This window comes from Salvia splendens, chromosome 16, assembly GCF_004379255.2.
Source record: "Salvia splendens isolate huo1 chromosome 16, SspV2, whole genome shotgun sequence".
In the NCBI taxonomy this organism is placed as follows: Eukaryota; Viridiplantae; Streptophyta; class Magnoliopsida; order Lamiales; family Lamiaceae; genus Salvia; species Salvia splendens.
Genome location: NC_056047.1, coordinates 10,932,937 through 10,956,929, shown reverse-complemented (window position 1 = coordinate 10,956,929; position 23,993 = coordinate 10,932,937). Strand labels below are relative to the sequence as shown.

Sequence of the window (23,993 nt, the reverse complement as noted above, 5' to 3'; positions counted from 1 at the left end):
ACACACAACCTTCCCTAATTGGAGAGGCCAGCTTTTTCATGATGTTATTAGTAAATGATGCTTGTATTCTTGTCCCCTGTAATAACACAAGACATTAGTAATTAGTTCCATTTAGTTTACAATAACAGCCTACTTCATTGGTAAACAAAAGATGATACCTCAATATCATGCAACACACACTCTAGGCTGTTATCATTCTTATCTTCGGGAACCCCTTCATACCTACGGACACATCTTACTTTGATGGTTGAGGTAGTGATTGCCTTGGAAAGATTAGTTAAGCATGTTACAAAAGGCGACATTTCTTCACAATCTGCTCAATTACATGGAAACATGAAATACTGTCAGGAGATGGACTGTACTAACAGATTAAACACTTAGTCCACTTATCATTGACATAAACCAATAACAATATAATCTCTTATTTGCAGAAAAAATGCAGGGGATGAGGTTGGTAATCTGTGCAAGCAGAAAGATGCAACAACGGGAGAGCTATATGTTGAAACTAAAGGGACTTGAAGAGGAACTTTCACAAAAATGGTAAAACACTTTTCTATTCTACATACTTCCTACTGATTTTAATAGAATGAAAGAAAGAAATAACTACCAAAATGTTAAGATACTTAGATTTCTAACATTCTTCCTACTGAATGTAAAAGAATGAAAGAAAGACAGCACTACCAAAAATCGAGTGCTTAGCTCTGTGAGAAGAAGTTGATGTAAGTTTTTAAAAGTGTGTAGCTAACTTATGTGTAAACTGAGTGATTAGCCATATTTATAGAGCAAGGATACCACCATGCACTGCACACATGTACACCAATCCATATTCCAAAAAAAACAGAATGATTAGGAAAACCATTCACATATCTCATTAAAAATATATACCAGATAATATTTTAGTATGTATCAAATAGGTATAAAAACTATAAAACAGTGTTATAAATGAATTAGCAATATTAGGTAATGCATTACACGAATTAATTATAAGAATCATAAATGACTGGCAGTTGTGTCTTGGAAAACGATCTACACAGTAAATGAAATTAATTGAATGGTCCATTTGCCTTGCCCAATAAATGACTGTGTTGATTGGTATTTCCTCTACTTAAACTAATCCAATTTTGCAGGAGTTCAAAACCTTTTGATTACAACCCTAAAAAGCAGCCGCCTACCACTCTCTCCACAAGAAAAAAATAGAGATAAAGCCATTCAAAAAGAAAGCTACCTACACAGAGGCTGCTAAAGTTCTAAAAATGGATCCTTCCATAAGAACCTCTTCAAGTCTACAAAGGTTAGGAGAAGGCCAAGCAATGCATATCAAAAGGTAACATATTTCATTAATAATATTAGCTGTATATCAATTCGAATAAGTATCATAATACCCTTTCTGTATCAAATCACCAATCATTAAGTACACTTCTAACATCAATAGCATACACCTAACTATCTTCCTATCAGTATAGAGTGTGCACTATACAATTGTATAAATTCAAATACAGTTAATTCCAACCTTAATATCTCCATTTTATGCACAGGTTATGAATTCTCATAAGGAAGAGAAGCAATTCATACCATAAATTAAGGTAATTACATTGCTGTCCAGAATACTTATACTACTTATCAGGTAATTACATTACTTTCCAGAATATTTATAGCAAGATAATTACATGACTTTCCAGAATACTTATCCTACTGCTTTCAAACCATAAATTAAGGAACCTTCTTCAATTGTGTTATTTGCGGATAGAATATATGGCAAGATTACTACAAATTACATATAGCACTGTACTGACCTATTCTTCAAATCAGGGAAAAATTGCATTGGAAACAGGTTTAATACCAAAAAAATTGCTTAGCAAGAAAGATATATTTAGATATTAAGCTGTCTCCTCTCTCTCTCTGTCTCTCTCTCTGTCTCTCTTGTATTCTATCTCTCTCAATATCTCTCTCCTCTCTCCATCTCTCCATCTCTCGTGTCTTATATTTCATATTTCATATTCTAATTTGTGAGTTGATGCTCTTCCCAATAGTGCTAAATAATACTAAATATCAGATTTTATAATTACAAATACTAACTTGGTGAACTGTTTTTTGTACAATAACACACTAAACGAATGAAATTATGTGTGTTATTTAATTATAGATGTATTCTTAATTTGTCACAGTAACACATTTGGAATTTTATTAGATATTTACAAAATGATACTCCTAAAAAGAATTTACAGCTTTGGAAACATTGCATATTTCTTGGTTGCAGTGTAGAATGGCCAATCAGCCGTCCATTTACTTGTAAACAATTACCTAGATAGCTTTGCAATTGTATTAAACATTAAACATTGTTTTAAGTAAATAAATTTGAATATAAAATATAATTGAAAACTTGCTCTTCAATGGTTGGCCATATGGAGAAATGACAAAAAGGGTAATCACAATAGCAGCACAATTTCCCGCCAAAAAGGGTAATATTGACTTTTCAACAAACTGTCACTTTAGATTAGTATAGATTACTAAAATTTCACATGTGCAATTGTGTCACAGAACTACTTCACTTTCACTATTCTTGTACCCAACTATTTTTCTCATTTTTTCATTCTATTATTTATATATTTTAGTTAATTTGATTTACGTATAAATGAAATTACTATTAAACCAACAAAAATTACACAACTTGAAAAAATAAAAAATTTATACTCCAATCAAAACAATTACATGATTAAAATAAAAAATATAGTAATTAATAAGTAATCATGATTATTATATTGTAGTATTACACACAAACCAAAGTAAATTAGTAGTACACTCTTATTTTTAAAAATCTGATTTAATTTTTTTTAAAAGTAGATTAAAATCGCATCATGTGGCGGGGATTTAGTTTGGCGACGTTTAAGCACTACGTAGTTTGACGACGTTTAAGCATTACTTTGAGTTAGAAACTACGAGATTAATAAGACAACATAAAAGTGATAGTCAGATTTCAGTTTTTCAGATATTTATTTGCACTTCCGATTTTTGGGTAAGGATTATTTTCATAGTTTGGGTTTTAGATTTTTGTTTTTTTAGATAATTCGATTTTATTAAGACATAAAGCTGAATGCGCACCTATAAACATAAGGCAAAAGTGAATTATGAATTTGGTGAAAAGATATTCTACCTAATTCATTAGGGCACCCGCAATGGGGCACCCGATGGCACGCCCGATGGCGTCCATCGTCCTCGGGCCCAGACGATGCCCACATTGTGAGTGCCCGCCATAGTCCGTGCCCTACGTCCGCGCCCTACGTTCCGGACGATGGCCTATCGTTCGCGCCATTGTGGGCTCGGCGGACGATAGGGCATCGTCCGCGACGTACGGCGCCCCATTGCGGGATCGGCGGACGATGGTCGCGGACGATGGCACGCGTTTTTTATGGCTATTTAAACCTCGTTTCTCATTCACTTGTTCGTACGAACATCTCACCTCTCTCATTTCGCTCATCGCTCACATTTCTACCTCTCTCAAATACCAAAATGAACCACGACGATGACGCCACTAGTTCTAGCTCCTCGGAGTCGGGTAGTTCGACCTCAGCCACCTCGGAAGCCTTAGATGCAGCCGTTGAAGAGGCCATGGCGGAATGCTTAGCCCAAATGCAGCGCGAGGAGGCTGCGGCGGCGGAGCAGATCCACAGGCCTATTCGACGTCGGAGGTCTGTCCGACGCGACCACGCGGCAGCTCACGAACGTCTGGTTGCAGACTATTTTGCCGATCAACCACGGTGGGGACAGACTGTTTTCCGCCGTCGGTTTAGAATGCCGCGTTACCTTTTTCTCAGCATTATCCGGACGTTGTCATCACGTGATGAATACTTCACGCATCGGGAAGACGGCGTCGGCAGACCCGGCCTTACACCGTTGCAAAAGTGCGCGGCTGCACTCCGTCAGTTGGCCTACGGCACCACGGCGGACATTTTCGACGAGTACCTCCACGTCGGGGAGACAACAGGCCGGGAGTGCCTGAAGAGATTTTGTAGGGGAGTTGTGGAGGCCTACGGCGACACATATTTGCGCAAGCCGACTGCTGCTGATTGCCAGGGCCTGATGAAGATGCACGAGACGGCGCACCGCTTTCTTGGGATGCTAAGGAGCATCGACTGTATGCACTGGCAGTGGAAGAATTGTCCGACGGCGTGGAGAGGCCAATTCACTAGTGGATACAAGGGCAGCCACCCGACGATGATCCTCGAAGCCGTCGTTGACCATCGGCTCTGGATCTGGCATGCTTACTTCGGCGTAGCCGGGTCGAACAACGACATTAACGTTCTCAACTCATCCACCCTCTTCACCGAGCAATGCAATGGCAACGGCCCGGCCATCGAGTTCACTGCCAACAGGCGCCAATACCACATGAGGTACTACTTGGCCGATGGCATATACCCACGGTGGCCTGTTTTTGTGAAGACGATCAGCTGCCCAATTGGTGAGAAGAGGGCTTTATTTGCGCAAAAGCAGGAGTCGGCGAGGAAGGATGTCGAGCGGGCATTTGGTGTGCTCCAAGCATGGTGGGCAATTGTGAAAGGGCCGGCTCATCTCTGGTTCAAGGAAGTCATCGCCGATGTCATGTATGCGTGCATAATCATGCACAACATGATAGTCGAGCATGAGGGTGGGAGCATCACCGACTGGAACGATGATGACGGTGCATCTAGCTCGTCCAGCACGGACAATTACCGCTGGGCTTCAATGAGGTTCTAGCTAGACAGACCTCAATGCGCAACCAACATGACCATGTTCAGCTCATGAACGACACGATTGAAGAAGTGTGGGCCCGTAACCGCCGTCGCTGAGTTTGCGTATTTTTTTTAATTCGTATTGTAATGTATTAATTTCTATAAATGAAATGAAGTTTTTTCCCAATTTTTGTAGTTATTTAAATATTCAAATAAAATGAAAATGCATAAGGCGCGCCTTAGGGCGCCACATTGCAGGTGGAGGTAGGAGGATAAAACTGATGACGTGGCGCGCCTTAGGGCGCCCTATTGCTAATGGCCTTAGTGTGTTCTTTTTTAATCTCTTCATTAATATGGTGCACTTGTCTAACCTTTTTCTTTGTTTACATGACTCTTCAATTAAATTTAGTAAAAGTACTTATATAATTAAACTGTACAACCATAAAACGCTCAATCCGGTAGCATATGATATGATGTGTATCGAGCTTTCCAATAGCCAATAGTGGGACCCAAATAGGTAGGGGACGATCAACCCTATTGTCGGCTCATAAGGGTAAAATACCTTTATCACTCCCGGGGTCCCTTATCGGAGATCCCTGGGGAAGAGGATCAAGTTGGCCCTTGCGAACAGCTTGGTGCACTATCTCCCTTCAACCCTTTGAGCGAAATGCGGCAAAAGAAAAGGAAGGAAAATCCATTTTAAAATTACAATTGATAAAAACATTTCATCAATGATAAAACTTTATTAAAAACTAAAAAATGACATTACAAATTCCTAAAAATTAAAACTTACATAATGTAAATTCTAAAAATTTTAAATGACATAATTTAAATCCTAAAAATTGAAAATGACATAATTCGAGTCCAAAAAATTGAAATCTAAAGCGGCGGTATGACCAGTATACCCATGACGTTGGAGTGCTTCAATCATCTGGTCATGCACAACTTGTTGTTGCGGTTACATTTGGGTTGTGTTGGTATTGAGTGCAGCCTGCAAATATCAGAATAAAATTATCGGATTAGGCGGCATAGGAGGGGTGGAGCTAAGGGGGTTGCTTAGGCTTGGGTCTCTCTTTCCCAGCGGCTAGCTTTCGTCGCCTCTATCCCAGGTGGACGACGGTGCGAACCGGCTCCGGACTCTACTCCCCCCGGCGTCAGAACTATCCAAATGTTCTCCAGCAAGCTAGCTTGCGACCTCGACCGTTTGGAGGTGGAGCCTGAGGAGGATTGGGTGCCACCCGCCCATTTATCCACATGGCGAACCCTCTTCCAAGTACTGACATGCTTGAAGGATCTGTGCATGATCTCTTAGAAGAACAACATGGTTGCAGTCACAACATTGGCTTCGCTTGTTCCGCTGCTGCACATCCTCATTTTGTCGCTTGCTCGGGCGAAATAATTTCGCAACATACTTATATTGCGATGAACAGTTCCACCGATCGCTTTGCGTTGTAGCTTTCCGTGACATGCTCCGAAAACCTTCTTCTAGTTTGGTTGGTGCCAAGAATTGGATCTTCAAAAGTGTTAATATATACCTCGAATAATTTACCAGCCTCGTTACTGTACGGAGTGCATACGTTGAAATTTGACAAAACCATCCCCTTCCCTGAGGGCGTTGTCCCCCACTTTCGTTGTCAAAATTGTCCCCCAATTTTCGTTGTCTATCATTTCTCATTTTTCTATTCGTAGACTAGTTAGAGCATCCACAGTGGATGCCCGATCTCACGCCCGATCGCCTGAGATCGGGCTCGGGCGTCGTCGGGCATCCATTGCAGACATCGGGCGTCGTTGGGCGCGACCAAAAGATCTGTCGTCCCGATCGGGTGCGTGATCGGGCGCCCACTGCAACGCGTCGCCCGAGCCCGAGCCCGATGATTTTCTAATTTTAACTATAAAAAATTAATTTTTAATTATAAAAATCGATTTTTAATTATAAAATATTAATTTTTAATTAAAATCATTTATAAAATTAAAATAAAACTATAATTTCACAATGATCCATACTAAAAGATGGATCCGTGAATTAGTGAAAGATTATATTTTGTAGAATATAATACTTCACACTAGGTGAGCAAGTTTTGTATTACTTCAGTAAACCTTTTATAGATAGGTTTTCAACTCCAATTTTCATTGTGACTTCGATGTGGGATAATTAGTTTTACACTTAAAAGAGAGTTTTTGTTGCTCCATGTAAAACTTTGCTTTATTTCAATACAAAATCTATGATTAGCCTAGTGGTAAATGTATTTTGAAAAATCATAAAGGTTGTGAGGTTCAAGCCTTAAACTCAACATTTTGTTTTTAATTTTGACTTTTATTATACTTTTCTCATTTTATTCGATTCTTTTCTATAAAAGATGTTTATATTTTTATGATAATATAAATTTAGTGTTTGATGAGTGCTATATTTTGGATCATGCATCATGTATTGTGAATTTGAGCAAGAATTAGATTTAGATGACTAGTTTAGGTTTTTTAAAATTTAGTAATGTAGTTTTTTTAGTTAAGTATGATATACTTTTTTTAATTAAGTAATGTAGTTGTTTTTTGAAATTTGTGGTGTTTAATATAATATATTTTGGTATTTTAATAGTTAAAAACAAAAATAAAAAACAATAATATTAAAAATAAAATGCAAATTGAGTTTAGTTAATAAGGCTTCCCACTAGGGCATCATTATTACAGAAAGAAGGGTCGGACTAAGAAATTCCCATTATGGTCTATCCGTGGATGCTTTTACTACTAATTAAAAAAGGAATTTATAAGAATGACATGAGTGAGATAAAATCATAAAACTGAAGTCTCATTGAATTGTCAAATCTTCTCTCGGGAAGATCGAAATGAGATCATATCTTGCAAAGTCAATGTCACCTAATAAATACAACCTCCTTTCCAATTAAGTGCATTTTAACAAGTGTCAAATATGGACAAATTAGAGCACACTTAGGTCATTAGCAACGCTGTCTCTTATCCGTCCATTAACCGTCTTTTAAATTACTATTCATGGGCCCGCTGTACTTTTTGACTCCATCTCTTAACCAAGGGACGGAACCTGCAACCCTCCATCTCTTATCCGTCCCTTAACCGTCTCTTAAATTACTATTCATTCAATTTCATTTTTTATTTTTATTTTCAACAAATTCAATTAATAAAAAACACACTTCATTAAATAAAATAAAAATACAACTTAAAATCCTAAAAAAATACATAATTAAATTTGTGGCAAAATAAATAAAAAAAAGACATAATTTAAAATATTAGAAATTAAAATGCAAATTGTTGACCATAAAAATTCCACGAACAAAAGAAAATCTTAGTCAAACCAAATTTATAATAGATGTGTATGAGAAAAAGCAAACGTCATCGATCGTTATTTGATGAAGTCCACTTCAGGTCATTCAACTCTGTATATTTTGATGCTCTAAATTCATTTTCATTTTTTATTTTTATTTCCAACAAATTCAATTAATAAAAACACATTTCATTAAATAAAATAAAATTACAACATTACATTCTTTGGGCCGGCGCGGCTTCCTCCGCCTCCCGGCGTCGATCTTCTTCAAGTGATTCTTCCATTATTCGACGCATTTGCTCAAATGGATCCATTAGATCGATTAACTTTGAGAGAAGAATAAAAGAGATGATTTGAGATGAAAATTGGAGTGGAAAGAGAGATGATTTGAGAGGATTAAATGTGTGTTTGTGTGTGAAATGAGGATGAAATAGGAGTATTTATAGAGTAAAAAAATAAAAATAAAATAAAAAAGGGAAAATAGTCGAAAACGGTCAAATGATTTATTGCGTCAGCGTGACGAAACCCACTCGCGGGCCGGCGAGTGGGCGTCACTCATCGCCCCGGAGCGCGCCACGTCGCGCAAGCGTGTGGCGAGACAGCTCACGCGCTGTGTCGGCGTGACGGGGTCTCTGCGGGATGGTGACGGGACGAGATGCTGCAACGCATCCCGCGCCCGTCTCGTCACAGAGGGACGGGACTCGAGCCACCCGCGTAACGCGTTGCGGGTAGCCTTACCGAGTCAATGGGAGATGAAAATATTAAGAACAGTAGATAAAAAAAATTAGTAGAATATAAATTATATATATATATATATATATATATATATATGTGGATGTGATCAATGGGAGATGATTAATGTTTAACTAACTTTAAATGTATAACTAGAGAACAAATCTTAGCCACACATTATTTTAATCCAATGAATAAAATAAGTAAACATTTTTAGTTAATAAAAATTGCATAGGGGTATTTTAGGAAATCAACTTTGTTCTCATATTTTACATACACACACCATTCATGCTCACACACAAACACACACTCTCCTTCTCTCACGAAGAAAGTGGCGGAGCAGCTTGCACCTCCTCTCCGGCGACACCCTCCTCCGGCCTGCCTGCCTCTCACGGCTGTCTCCTGATCTGTGGCCCCCTCTCCTCCGGCGACCCCCTCCTCTGGTCAGCCTCTCGCGGGCACCGGCAATATCTCTATCACCAGTGCCCTCGTCGCCTCTTGCTCCCGAACTGATTTTTGTAATCTCCATCGCACATACTCATGCTCAACAATCTCCATCGCCAATTGAAGAATCTTCATCTCAATAACTAATTTTATCCATCGTCAATTATCGATTTCACAATCTGCAAATTCACAATACATTCGATAGATTTTTATCGCTAGCGCTGAGATCTCCATCACTCACGTTGATTTGTTGTGATCTCCCTAGCCAATTATACAATCTACATAGCTCGCGCTCATGCTCAACAATCTCCATTATCAATTGCAGATTCTTCCACTGAAATATCAAACATCAATAAAGGCACCATCATGCATTATAATACTTCACTCTAACCATGAAATACATCACTCTAAGCATGTTTTTACTTCACTAAGATGAAAAAAACAGATCACTAATAAAATGCATCACAAACACTTTACTCTAACCATAGAATACATCACTCTAAGCATGTTTTTACTTCACTGAGATGAAAAAATAGATCACTAATAAAATGCATCACAAACACTTCACTCTAACCATAGAATACATCACTCTAAGCATGTTTTTACTTCACTCAGATGAAAAAACAGATCACTATAAGCATGCATCACATACACTTCATTCTAACCATTGAATACATCACTGTAAGTATGTTTTTATTTCACTGTGATGAAAAAACAGATCACTATAAGCATGCATCACAGACACTTCACTCTAACCATGGAATACATCACTCTAAGCATGTTTTTACTTTAATGAGATGAAAAAACAGATCACTATACGCAAGGATCACAGACACTTCACTCTAACCATGGAATACATCACTGTAAGCATGTTTATACTTCACTAAGATGAAAAAATAGATCACTATAAGCATGCATCACAGACACTTCACTCTAACCATGGAATATATCACTCTAAGCATGTTTTTACTTCAATGAGATGAAAAAACAAATCACTATAAGCAAGGATCACAGACACTTCACTCTAACCATGGAATACATCACTATAAGCATGTTTTTACTTCACTGTGAAGAAAAAATAGATCACTATAAGGAAGGATCACAGACACTTCGCTCTAACCATGAAATACTTCACTATAAGTATGTTTTTACTTCACTGTGATGAAAAAACATATCACTATAAGCATGCATCACATACACTTCACTCTAACCATGGAATACATCACTATAAGCATGTTTTTACTTCACTGTGATGAAAAAACAGTGCACTATAAGCAAGGATCACATACATTTCACTCTAACCATGAAATACATCACTCTAAGCACGTTTTACTTGATATCTCACACAAATTCCTTGAATTGCAACATTTGCACACCCTTTTATTTTTCTCCAATGTAAATTATGTTCTGCCAACAAAATTCCGCATCTCCAGCTTCATTTTCCCTCAGCCGTCGGATAGAGCAACTGAGCGACACGATCATCGCCTTTTTCTCTTCTGTCGCTCTCCGCTTTCCCAGTTTGAAGCCATTGGTCGGAGGAAACGGTGCTGGAATGAAGAAAACACGACGAGGAATGGAGGACATAGCACCGGAAATTGATGGAGGAAAGCATGGTGATGAGCCCTAACTATGCGACGACGAGGAATGGAGGAAATGGCGGCTGGAATAGAGGAAACTTGACGAAAAATAGAGGTCACGGTGGCGGAATCCTATGCATTCGACGGAGAGAGAATGAGATTCAGAGAAGAGACAGACGGAAGTGAATTGTTCAAATGAGGGAAAGAGAAGACCCACCTCATTTTAATTCAGCAAAATGACCAATATACCCCCAAGTGAACTAAATTATTCGTATAGTGAATCAAAACATGAATATAATACTAGAATTCTAAAAGTAATCTTAGCCATTGATTTTTTTTATCTTGTGGCTGAGATTTGTTCTCTAATTATATACGTAAGAGGTATTTGCCCCATATCACTACTCTGTGATCAATTGCTAACTAATTAGCGATTCAATATTAAAACTAATTTTTAATTATTAGATTAGGTGAGCTAGTGGTTGATATAACCTCAATAGATTATATTTTAAATTTAAATAATTATTAAATAAAATTAAAGGGTATTAATGTCAATTCTCTCTTATTAAAATTATCCTAAAACTTTAGATTTACGTAACCCATTCGATTTAAATTATTTTTCGCAAAAAGTATATTAATTAAAGGTAATTTTATAATGATTCTAACGAGATCTCAATTGCACATGTTACGACGACGTTCGGATGATGGAATTTGATGATTATTATTTCAGTTTTCGTATATGTTGGATTTTTATCAACAAATACATCAAAAGATCTCAATATAATGCATGTAAAATCTCAATATAATGCATATAAAATCTCAATAAACCGTGTTGATATTTTCGTGTACTCGAAACCGTCAACACAATTAAAAATGTCACCTAGAATAAACTTTCATTCAGCCAACTTTTTCTAGAAATATTAGTACTCGAAACCGTTCACTGCACGGAATATTAACATTTTGTTTGATAATTCCCTCTATTCATTATTAAACTCTCATTTCATCATTCTAAATCGTCCTAATAGAATTGTCAGCTTATTTTACTATTATTAAGAGTCACATTCCTTTACACATTCTAATTTGAATTTTATTATAAAAATTAATGAGTATAAAAGATGAGATTTATATTTCAATAATTATTTCATATTTTATTTTAAAATTCGTGACAAAAAAGACTCCTATTCGCAAACTTATTATATATGATATATTTAAAATTATAAAAGAATAATGTCAAAATTTTCATTTATTATGGCTGAATAGCAATAGCTACTGATGCTATAATTGTTCTATTTTCCATATATACTAAGCGTAGATCAAGTTGATAATTAAGGAAGGCATATTTGGGTTAAATATTCATTACTAGCAAGAGAACTAAATTGGTTGAGAATTGAGAATTGAGAGGCGCAGCGCGGCGGCAATGTCGTCGTTGCAGTTAAGCCCTCCCAAAATTGGAAGCCAAAATCTTGCCAAACAAGAAGAAATGCAACAACGTGTCCACAGTACCAACCAACCCATGATAAACCTGCAAAATTTCGTCTTGGCACTCGCCCAAGCTCGCCCAATACCTCCCTCCGCCGAAACCCTCATTCGGGATCGCCTCCACCGCTTTATTTCCGACTACAGAACCCCCGACCACCCAACCTACTCTCATGTAATCATCCTTTCCCTTTCGTATCTGTTTGTTACGTTTCTTTTCAAATTATATATGCGAATTTCATGTTTGAGGCCATATACATTCAATGTCACATTGTTGTATGAAAAGTTGAAATCTCATGTATCAAATCGTGGTAACATTGTTTCAATTTGGTGAAATTTTGTGCTAATATGTGGTATTTACCTTTTCAATTATATGGATTTGTGCGTGGTTTCGTTTTGGCAGTGTGTAATCACACATATTCATATGTTCATAGTAAAGATGGTTTGTATGGTGGCATTGTTTTGACCTAGGATCTCTTATATGATAGTACTTCTGTGTGTATGTGAGATGGAATTTGAGTTCATAATTTGAATGATAATTTTAATAGATGTATGTAGCATTATGCCTCCTATTTTTAATTGAGCTGGTCTCCCGTTGAGGATGGAGGGAGGAGGGAAGGGAGGACTGAGGAGGGTGTGCGAATTGATGTTTTCGCGTTTTTAGTTATCTGGTTGAAGTTTCTCATGTTCCAGATTTTGTTTTCTCGTTGTGCTTGTCAGATGATAGAAAAGGCTCTTGATGTGTTGAATGAGAGAGGAGGCTCCTCTCAGAAATCTATATCCCAATATCTCGAGAAAAACTACGATAATCTGCCTTGGGCGCATGCTGGTTTGCTGAAGCATCATCTGCAGAGGGCTTGTCAAGAAGGCCAGGTTATAAGAAGTCGCAGAAACAAATATCGGCTTGCTAGGGATGTGGATTCGGGTACAAAAGTCAGCAAGAAACCACGACAGACGAATTGGAAATGGGAGTGTGAGGCAGAGAAGCCCCAACAGCTTAAGCTTAGGTTGGTCAAGAAAAGAAATGACAAGAGCGAAGCAGTTAAGGAATGTGGTGAGAAAGAAGAAGCTTTAACAGAAAACAGGGAGGATCAGACGAAAAGTTGGCTATCTTGTGTAGATGGAGAAAAAAGTTTGCATACCAATTTTCCTTCCATTTTGCAAGATGGCATGATTGCTGCCGCTGATGAAAAGAACTACTCTGAGGAGGAAGACGGACCTTGCTCAGTTGCAGAAGCCGACATTCATACACCAGAGCATCGAGGAGACCATGAGCAGCCCGAGCCTTCCACTCCTGAAAGGCCTCCGGGTTTTGATTCGTTTGGAGTTGAGAATGTACATGAGTTAGATGTTGTGGATGTCATCAAAGGCCACGAAGAATCTGAGTTGCCTGCAGTGCTTCAGACTGAGCCAGATATGATGACTATAGATTCTTCGAAGTTTGCATTGTCGATTGAACAAGAACCTCAAGAACAACCCCCGTTGCCAAAAGAAGAGATTTTGCAAGGGAAGCAACTACGTAGGAGTCTGAGAACTCGCCCCGCCAGACCCCAAGTTGCTCAAGATATAGCTGCATTGCTGCCAGTAGATTGTCCTAAAGGGCGTCCGCTAACAGTCCGCAGGGGTCAAAAGATGTTGTTGAAGCAAAGCCCTAGGAGCTGGCCATCCACGAAAGCCACCTCTGTGGACAAACTTCAGGATTCTCCCAAATCTCGAAGCGAAATAATGTCGCAGCTACTCAAACAAAGTCCTGTAAAGTATGTGGATGACGGCAGAGAAGAGTTCAAGCAAATGGGATCCACTCGTGTGCCTAAACCGCATCTGCGCAAAGCTCTAAAAGAACAACAGCTTGGAAGACCACCAACACGTCGTTCTGCCAGGCTCCTGAACCAAACATGACGCATCCTCATCATATTTAACGCGCTTACTTGAATTTGGATGAGCAGAGTCTCAGCATTCCACTTAAAGCCCCAAACGTTGAAGCCACTGGAGACCTGCTAGGGTCGAATGCAAACCTTAAGTCTAGCCAGCTTAGGTGACTGGAGGAGGCTTCAAAAGACTGATTTTCAGTTCAACCTAGGACTTTATTCGATTAACTTATTTGTTTATTTATTTAAACCAATTTAATATGTTCTTGAATAACTACTGATTAGTTCATTATAAGCTCGTTGTATTACTTTCTAACATTTTATTTCTGAACTCAGAAACAATGCTGGCTAGTCAGCAAACATGGTAAGAGATGAAAACATCAAATTTTCACTATTTGTGGTATCTTGAAATGTATTTAGACGAGGAAGGCTTTGCACATTATATTAGAAACATATGTATACTAGTTGAGAATATGAGCATGTGACAGTAAGCCGAAGCATGAGCAATCATGAATGGCCACACACACACAGATTTTATATAGAAATAAAAAGTAATTAGAATATTGTTAGTGAAAGGTTTTCCAATTCGATATGTATTCAAGCTCTGATTCTATTATGAATAAAGCTATGCGGCCACATTATGACCAGCCATAATGTAATTAAATAACAAAAAAAATTGATTTTTTTTCAAATTTTTGGTTTAATACTACTTGATTTTACTTTTATATCATCTTCATTATATGTTGTTCAACATGTTAGTGTTGTTCTTTCGTAATTTTTGCTCAACTTATTACTACTGTCATTTCTTGATTGTTGCTCAACGTATACAGTAATTTGTGATATTAATGTGTTTTATGTAATGAAATTCAAAGATAAGTATCAACTCACAAGTTCATTCACACACATATAAGTTTATATCAGTAATTCTAATTTTTTTATACATGTAAATGGACTAAATTAACTCTTTATGGCCGGCCACGTTATGGCCATTTAGCATCACTCTTCTATTATACCATTACCAAAGATACTCTAATTTTTGTTTTTCCAATTCAAATTCCAATTCCAAAATTTCCAATTATATTTTGTGTAAATGGGGTGGTGAATGATGAGAATTTCCAATTCCGTGATTTACACGCTTGGGAGACGGGAGGGGACCACTCGCATTCCGGTGCCCTACCGTGAGGTCATAATTGGGTTCGTTGGTAGAGCAGAAAACAGAGGGGCCCCACCTGTCCAGGTGGTGGGCCCCCACACAACGGCATGTTTGGACTCTGCCCTCCCATCATTAATTAATGTCGCCCTCGTGTGTGTAATTCTACATCTACATTTACCCTAATTTCGTGTTTCCACAAAATTGCACCTCCCTATTCCGGAAATTTTAATTATTCATACAGCATCCTTCATGATTTACTTGTCTCGTTGCTCCATCATCCATGCTACAATTTTCAACTATGCTACTCATTTCTAATTATTGTGTTCCACCCGTGGAAATTTACCCAATCGAATCAAATTCTTTTGTTACTATATTTTAACTTAGAATTAAATAAACTATGTTGTATAATTTAGATTTAGAACTGGGTACGAATAATAATAATTTTATAACGTATCTTGATAAACTCGTGACATGATATCGAACTAGTTTGTTAAAAATATGAAGATACTTACCAATATTTTAAGAGTTAAAAACTAAAGAAAAAATATGATGTTTTTTCTCGAAAGTAACCCCCAACCAACATAGAGACATATATGATCGAAAGTGATCGTAATTAGGAGCTCGAGACACATGCTTTTTTAATTTGCATGATATACCAACAAATTGAATGGTTAGTAATCGTATATCCTTTCACTTTGAACTATTCTATATTGAGTCATTGTTGTTTGCTATGCTTGTACACTCCAACGTGATCTGCTCCGACTTCTATAGATATAAGTTAGTATTTTTTTTAATTCATTTTTCTAATTAGCATTGATAGTGATATGATAGTTAGGTAAACGTAATTTAAACTAATCTACTATTCATTTAAATGCCTAATATTTTCTTTGAAATACATGCATATATTGAGAAATTACAGTCACACGTGCATCGCCATCACCAAATAAATCTTTTCTTTAGGCATAATCATACATAAGTTCGTTCCACTATAAGACCAATCGCATATATTCATAAATTCTTGTTGGTCCATGAATACTAGTAATTCTTATATTTAGCAACATCATTTTCATAGTTACACTATACTACTACCTTTCGAGCATTTTTTTCACGTATTGTATGTAGTTATTTGAAATAGTATCCAACCTACCTAGCCAATGAAACATGGACCAAATTAATTAACGCTTAAGATACCATGACCAATTTAATCTAGAGAATATTATGTTGCTACATTGATTTGGTCCTGCTATTTTTCATGACATAGTGTGAAAGAGAGAATTATAAATTTATACTGTAATACGGGATGCATAATAGAGTAATATAGAGACTGAAGTATGTGAATTTGTACGTGATACATTAGAATTAGTTAATTAGGATTGACAATTCATATATGTGTTTCATGTCGTTATCATGTCAAGCACTTAAACGCGAGTATGATCTGACAGGGATCAGCTTGACATGCATGTGTGTTCATATAGTTTTAAACTTTAACTAAAACATGTACTAATAAAACAATAAAAATATTAAAACATTGATTTCTCGTGTTAATTAAACAAAAATAATATTCCAAAACCGGTTTGAAGTTGGTCTTACGTCGCATAATAATTAATAAGGATAAATAGGGATTGCTTTATTTAGTAACTTCATTATGCTTTTGTTAAGGGATAAGTTCCCTTAACAAGATTCCGGCGTCGCGATTGCGATCGTCGGAGGGATAAAAGGTAGTCGCGGGAGCTTTTCCCGTCGATCAAACCAAGAACAATACGGAATTGAAATAAAAGCGTAAAAATAAAATAGAAAGATAATTGATATTTCTTAATTGATCGAAATGAATAACAATGTCCACTATTTATAATAGTGGATACCCTAACTTAAGGAACAAGAAAATAATCCTAATAAATATGAAAAGATATGGTAAATCAATAACTAACTAATTAATAAAGATATGGGGATATTATTGAAGATATGCTCGTATAAGCTTTTCAAACACAATGTGCTGCCTGAATTCGTACAAATAAACTTGCCAGTAATCTGAACAAGTCCAAAGATTAATCCATTTTTAAATTAGTGACATTGCAATAATTTGGTGGATGCGATATGATTAGGAAGTTAATACCACAATATATCATGCTTTATAAGGTTTTAACTAGGGTTCCGCAACATAGATAAGGCTGTCTTTTTCATCTTGATGTAAACGAAAGAGCATCCTGCTTATTTTTCTAAACACTTAATCCCCACTTGTTCTCATTATTTTTTGAATATTTCCATTTTTAGATGCAAAATATGTAGTACTTCGCGTAACTCCAGCTCCCAATTGAAAAAAGGAGAAATAAATAATCCTCCAAAATGAAGGATTCTATAAGAACTTTGGTTCTTCCAAATCTTACAACTAATACGGATATTTATTTTATACATGAAGTGATGAACTGAGAATATAAATGCATATTACTCCATTATTTATTATTTAGGACATATTTATATGAGTATTATTACTGTATTAGGAATTTGTTTATTTATTTTAGTAGAGGATATATCTTTAATTGTATCTGAAAAATACAGTACGGAGTATTATAAATATCTACAGAGTCTTTATTAATTAATAATGAAAAATATGGTACTAATTATTGTTTTTTCCTAAACTCTCTCACTCTACCCATCGATATCACTCTCCAATTTCTATATCTCACGAAGTCACGGTTCTTTCTCCCTCTCTTCTCTACTTCTATTTTATTTTTGAGTGGTGCTAAATGGCCATATTATGGCCAACCATAATATTAAAAAATTATTAAAATTCTGTATAGTTAATGCCAAATTGTTGAAATTCATGCATCTAGATAGTAACAATCTTTTAAAGACTAATATACCCTCAAATATAAAATAGTTATGTAGAATATCTATTTATGTAGAATATCTATTTTTTAATCAAGGTCGAGACCTTAGACACATCACACATGTGCCAATAATATATCACCAGCTCGAAATTTGTCAATGGCCTACAAACTAAAATAGAAAGAATATAAAATACTAGTACTAGTATAACTGGAAATTGAAAGAAAAATTGATTAATTATTTTCCAATAATTTCATTTCAAATTCAAAACTATGGAGATGGATCTGAAATGGGAATACATTTTTTCTATTATTTATTTATATAAAGTACTTGTTGCAGAATTGATAGTTTTGTGTATTGAATTGTTTAGTTACATTGTTATACCATATTTAGAGAAGTGCAAAATCAAGTAATAAATGCATCCACGGCTAGAGGGAAACTAAACGATGAATTTATTCGATAAACGCAAACTATAACTTTCTATGAGTATGCTTTAAATAAATTATGTTACATTTAACATTTAACAGTATGCTTTAATTATATTCATGATATTATTCGATAAACGCAAACTATAACTTTCTATGAGTATGCTTTAAATCAAAAAATTTTTTGATTGATATCTTATTAAGTCAATCGATTTTCAATTCGATTTTATATTTAATTGAATAATTTGATATTCAAATGGTAGATCCATACATAGTTGAAATAATTGGATGTTTTATTGATTTTATATTGAATTGATAATTTAATTAACCTTAAATTTAATTGAACAAGTACAAAATTTAAAAAATAAAATTAAAAACACTGTTATTAAGATTATATACTAAAGTATAATATAAATAGAAATAAAGTGTAGTAGTAAAAATGTTAAGTGGCAAAATACGTCTAAAAAAAGAATAGAATAAGTGAGTTATAAAGAAAGGGTAATATTGTCAACGGAATTAAACATTAAATGAGATGATTATTTTATTAATATCTAAAAACACCTATATTTACTGAAATGCCATTTATGGCCAGCCACATTATGGCCGCATATACTTACCCTTTATTTTTTTTTTCCATAAGAACAATCCTGGCAACACATGAAATGATGTGTGAATTAATTAGTTTGGCATTAATATTAGGGAGGTGGTTGCCAATCATTTCAGCAGCTGACCTTTAAACCGACAGCTCCGGTTCAATAAAGCCTTCCCCCCATCATTCCTGCCACGTGCCCTTTCATAACCCTATTTTTAATTTGCCCCTGCTTTCCTTTCTTTTTTATCCTCAACCCTTTTCACTTAATTAATTTCAAAGGATTAAATCAAATCTATTGAAAGATACTAGTAGTATGAATATGCTGCATTCACATACACACAACAAGTATTCGGTTATTGAGAAGAAATCTACTACGACACCAAGACATGGGATGGGACAAATTCTTGTTTATTTCCAAGGCAGCCAATGTGAATAGACAATAGTGAAAGAGACTAGTACATGGAATCAACTGAGGGAACTATTAAAAGTCTTTTTTCCCCCAATCCTCTACGGAAAGCCCAAGCATGGAGCAAACAACTTTGGAGTAATTTTTAATGTACATCCTTAATAGTTAATACTATATGTAATTCTTTAATTTCTCGTGAAAACAACACCATTTCAGGGCAAGCATTAAATTGCAAGAAAAAGAAAAAGAAAAAGAAAAGGTGACGTTATATTTTCCAAAATCATGCGAAATTATATACATGTAGTACCTCGGTAGAAACATATAGAGTATATATTTAATGAGTTACATTTAGCATTTATGTACCCGTCCAAAAAGAAAATTATTTTTGTTTGAATAACCGTAACTCACACTTAATCAATGATCATGTAAATATTTGATGTTTGGACTAAGATAGAGGAACAACTTGTATAATCCTAAGTAGTGAAAAAAACATTCCAGTCTAGACGATTATATATGTGTATATTTCAAAGAAATCATGATTTTTTTGCCTTGACCATTTCGCATATGACCTTTCCACATTTCATTACTACCCTTTTCCCATTTACTCTCCGATATACTATATATGTATCACTCCACACAACATTAATTAAATATTCGTGTCTCCACAAATATAAATTGATAGCTTTTGTGGTCCTCTCTCCTTAATTTCTCATCATTTCATGGAGAATTGTCATACTCCCTCTTTTTGCTTGGACTTAACCATAGGCTTCTCTTCTTCATCTCTTCTATCCTCCGGTAAGAAACTAACCAACCTTTTCATGATTTCATTTCTTATTTACCTCACAATCTCTGATCTAGCTAGGTATTTCTCTATCATAACTCGAGTTTGCTTAATTTTGATGTACTATATTTTTGCCTTTTTTGTATTTTAAATGTGAGTTTTTCCTGATCTAAATGAGATGGATATAATATATATGTATTGTATTTTAGATGGAACTAAAAAGGGAACCTTTTATTGGGTGGTAGCATAGAATCAGAAACATGATAGTGTACTATATTGTTTGTCTTTTTTTTGTATGTATGCAAAATTAGGTCTGTGTGGTAAGAACTAATTATTTAAAGAATGTTTGTAGGGGAAAGTGGTGGTGGTAGCACAATGAAAGAGCTGGACATAAACCAAGTGCCCTCATCAGGAACCGAAGAAGAATGCATGGAAGTTGAAGAAGAAGACGAAAGCCCGAATGGGGGCGGCCCGGCTCGGAGAAAGAAGCTTCGCCTCACCAAAGAGCAGTCTCATCTTCTTGAAGAAAGCTTCGGACAAAATCACACCTTAAACCCTGTATGCAATAACAAAACCCTCTTTATTACATCTCCAAAATCTTCAATTACTAATATTTACTTGTCAGAGAAAAGTGATTACATGTTTTGTATTTGTATGTATTTAATCAAATGCAGAGAGAGAAGGAAACTTTGGCAGAAATATTAGGCTTAAAGCCAAGGCAAGTTGAGGTCTGGTTTCAGAATCGTAGAGCAAGGTATTTTCATATTTTGACTAATTCTAAATGGAAATCTACCTTAATTTCGTGAACTATGTTTTTAACATGTTAATCAGGTTTAATTAATTAGTTACAATTAGGCTCACTATTTTGGACATGAAGGTACTAAAGAGTGGAGTAGTATGTATCATTATATGTGTACTTTTTCTGAACAGTTGTATGTATAGCCGTATAGGTTGTTTAAGATCATGTAATTGTAAAAATTATATACTCCACATAGGTAGTTTATGAGATATAATTGTAAAAACTATAGTAAGGTTGCATTTGGCTATACTAAAGGTTGTCAAGGCACAATTTCCATGTCAATTGATTTGATATAAAGTGCAATTTTGTGCATCTAGTTCATTTTAGATATTAAACAGGCATCTTTTTCTTTGCTAGATTGGAATAAAATGTAAATAGTTATTTTTAGATTCTTTAATAATGTCGAATCATGTGAAAAATGCATAAAATAACACACATATACACATTATATGTTTCGACATTTATGGAATAAAAATTTAATGGTCTGGTTCTAAATAATATTGACCTTGTCTTGAATTTGGGTTTCATAAATTTATGACAATTAAAAACATGCGAAAATAAAAACTGGTAAATGTGTAACTGATGCGCAAGAATAAATGAAACCAGTCAAGATTTTATGCATACACGTTAATTTAAAAAAGACAATTTGACCGAGTCAATTAATTAGTAATAAATAGCTTTTCATTAATCACAATTACTTAGCCTAATTAATCTTGATTATCAACATTAATGATTCAACTTTGTATTACTAATGTTTAATAGGAGCAAGCTGAAGCAGACAGAAATGGAGTGTGAGTACTTGAAAAGATGGTTTGGATCACTGAGTGAGCAAAATAGGAAGCTGCACAAGGAGGTGGAGGAGCTCAGGGCAATTAACGTCGGCAGCCACCTCTTCCCGCCGGCTTCTGCCCTGTCGATGTGCCCTCGCTGCGAGCGCGTCACTGCGGCCTCCAACACAAAGATGTCTCATCTCCGGCGACGGCAACTCTCCGCTGCTTGCTATAATTAGTACTCCTAGTATTACTATTAAGTGTTGTGTTAATTCACCACTACTCTAATCTGAATTAGTATATATAATTATATAGACTAGTTTTTGAAGGACTCATTGCTGAATGCACTTAATATTGCATGGGAACAATCTTTGTTTCGCTTAATATGACATTATGATCCTCCAAATTGCGTGTTTTTCGTCTTATGAATGAATGTATATTATGATTTTGAGACAATCTATCAGAGTTTCGGATCAATCGCAATTTCATCGAGTTAGAAATTTTCAGCCTTCACCCTAAATATTAGGGTTTTGGGCTAGCGCAATTAACGAGGGATCTAGCTAAAATATTTAATTTAAATATCTTGTATATTATTTTAATCTTAAAGATTATAAATATTTTTGTGATAAATAGTACATACACATCTATATTATGAACACAATAAATACTAGGAGTATAAATTAAATATATTTAGCATATATTATGAAAATATAATGTGAATATAAGAAAAAACATCACCGCAACAAAAAACATATGATGAACTCACAAACAACGAAATATAATCAATTTTCAAAGAAATTTGGAGGAATAGTTCAAATGAAAGAACACATTAGGGCATATATATTTTTTTTAAAAGGAAATGTGGAGGAATAGTTCAAATTAAATAAAAAACCCTACTTTTTGCATCCAACGAGCTAGCTTGATTAGCTCGATTCCTAATTGGGTTGTAATTTTTCAACCATAACCCTCTAAATTCAGCGGGCTACGGGTATCGTATTTATATTGAAGTGACATCCCTACATGATAGGTATAGATACTAAAAGATTATAATTAGTACCATATTATATCGTTTGTAACAAAATTACAAAAATAGTTCGCTAGATACATGCATTTTTACTCAAAGCAATCTTGTGCATTTAATTGGGCTACACCTACACAAACAGTTCCAAGGCCTGTAATGGGCTATTTGAAAACAAGAAGCACATCCTTTAACTTTTATCTACAACTAAACCCAAAGTAGCTAGAAATTAAGTAGTTGGGCTGGGAACTTGGTTCAAGCATTATATTCAAATTGTTTTAAAAAAGCCTAAACTAGCATTTAATATGATCCAATTAAATGTGAACAAATGTATGCTTTGATAATTGATACCACCGCAACACAGGTGCAATCCAAATGTTATATTCCAAAATTCTACTAACTAACCACCAAAATAAATATGGAGTACTTTTTATATATACTAACTATCGCAAAGATTTAACTAACGATGATCATAAATGAACGATGATCATAAATGCAACATTCGTGTTTCAAATATTCATTGAATATATAAAAGAAGTCACGATTCAGACAAGAGAGCAACTTTAGGGTTGTTTCGCTAAATAAAACAATATTCCTTATAAAGAAAGAATAACGAAGAGACTATACACAAGAGAGCCCCTACGACAAGACCCTACTATATACCTTTCGCTCTCCTTTTCTAACAAAAATAAAATAAAATAAAATAAAATAAAATAAAAATAGCAAGATATATAGGCGCCTCACTTTTAACTTTATTCTCTATATTTTTATGAAAAAACAAGTTAGACTATACAAATTGAAGAAAATAGGTTCTGCTTTTCCTTCCACTCTTTTGTTGATAAAGAGGCTACGGCAAGAGAATAATGCTGCGGTCTTTTTTTCTTTTCAGGCCAATGTGTTGGGATTTCTTAACAAGGAGTAATAACACACCAAAAATCTAAATTGAGAGTTATTAGGCTTAATTTTTTTATGCATATGGAAGTATGGTGCAAGCACATTACGGCGATTCGCGTCATCAACTTCAAACACAAAGATTGCTAATATGAATCATAAATATTCAATTCGGTAAAACCAAACGACCAAAATAAAGTAATAAAAATACTAGATATATATATGATTAATTGAAATGAG

The 23,993-nt window shown here is 35.3% G+C and overlaps 2 protein-coding genes and 1 long non-coding RNA gene across 4 annotated transcripts; all 3 read left to right on the top strand.

The window, feature by feature from the left end:
• Positions 1-343: 343 nt before the first annotated feature.
• On the top strand, positions 344-1,946 carry LOC121771413. Its single transcript, XR_006044033.1, has 4 exons — positions 344-540; positions 1,128-1,324; positions 1,536-1,583; positions 1,810-1,946. It is a non-coding gene; the product is annotated as an uncharacterized LOC121771413 (long non-coding RNA).
• Positions 1,947-12,127: 10,181 nt separating this feature from the next.
• Positions 12,128-14,476, top strand: LOC121770677. The gene is made up of 2 exons (XM_042167438.1): positions 12,128-12,399; positions 12,945-14,476. The coding sequence occupies exons 1-2, from the start codon at positions 12,166-12,168 to the stop codon at positions 14,121-14,123; spliced, it is 1,413 nt and encodes a 470-aa protein (XP_042023372.1). The 5' UTR covers positions 12,128-12,165; the 3' UTR covers positions 14,124-14,476.
• Positions 14,477-20,157: 5,681 nt separating this feature from the next.
• Positions 20,158-22,242, top strand: LOC121771158 (homeobox-leucine zipper protein HOX3-like). 2 transcript variants are annotated; one of them, XM_042167945.1, is made up of 4 exons: positions 20,158-20,289; positions 20,628-20,833; positions 20,950-21,029; positions 21,837-22,242. In XM_042167945.1, the coding sequence occupies exons 1-4, from the start codon at positions 20,214-20,216 to the stop codon at positions 22,081-22,083; spliced, it is 609 nt and encodes a 202-aa protein (XP_042023879.1). In that variant the 5' UTR covers positions 20,158-20,213; the 3' UTR covers positions 22,084-22,242. The 2 variants fall into 2 exon arrangements, with proteins under 2 accessions (XP_042023879.1, XP_042023880.1); XM_042167946.1 differs by lacking the exon at positions 20,158-20,289 and adding an exon at positions 20,306-20,356.
• The last annotated feature ends 1,751 nt before the right edge of the window (positions 22,243-23,993 follow it).

What these genes read in the sequence shown, in the direction of transcription:
- LOC121770677 (XM_042167438.1), top strand. Translation starts at nt 12,166, where the DNA reads ATGTCGTCGTTGCAGTTAAGCCCTCCCAAAATTGGAAGCCAAAATCTT. An exon ending in ACCACCCAACCTACTCTCAT is followed by an intron (nt 12,400 to 12,944) that starts GTAATCATCCTT and finishes TGTGCTTGTCAG; the next exon opens with ATGATAGAAAAGGCTCTTGA.
- LOC121771158 (XM_042167945.1), top strand. Translation starts at nt 20,214, where the DNA reads ATGGAGAATTGTCATACTCCCTCTTTTTGCTTGGACTTAACCATAGGC. An exon ending in TTCATCTCTTCTATCCTCCG is followed by an intron (nt 20,290 to 20,627) that starts GTAAGAAACTAA and finishes GAATGTTTGTAG; the next exon opens with GGGAAAGTGGTGGTGGTAGC. An exon ending in TTTCAGAATCGTAGAGCAAG is followed by an intron (nt 21,030 to 21,836) that starts GTATTTTCATAT and finishes AATGTTTAATAG; the next exon opens with GAGCAAGCTGAAGCAGACAG.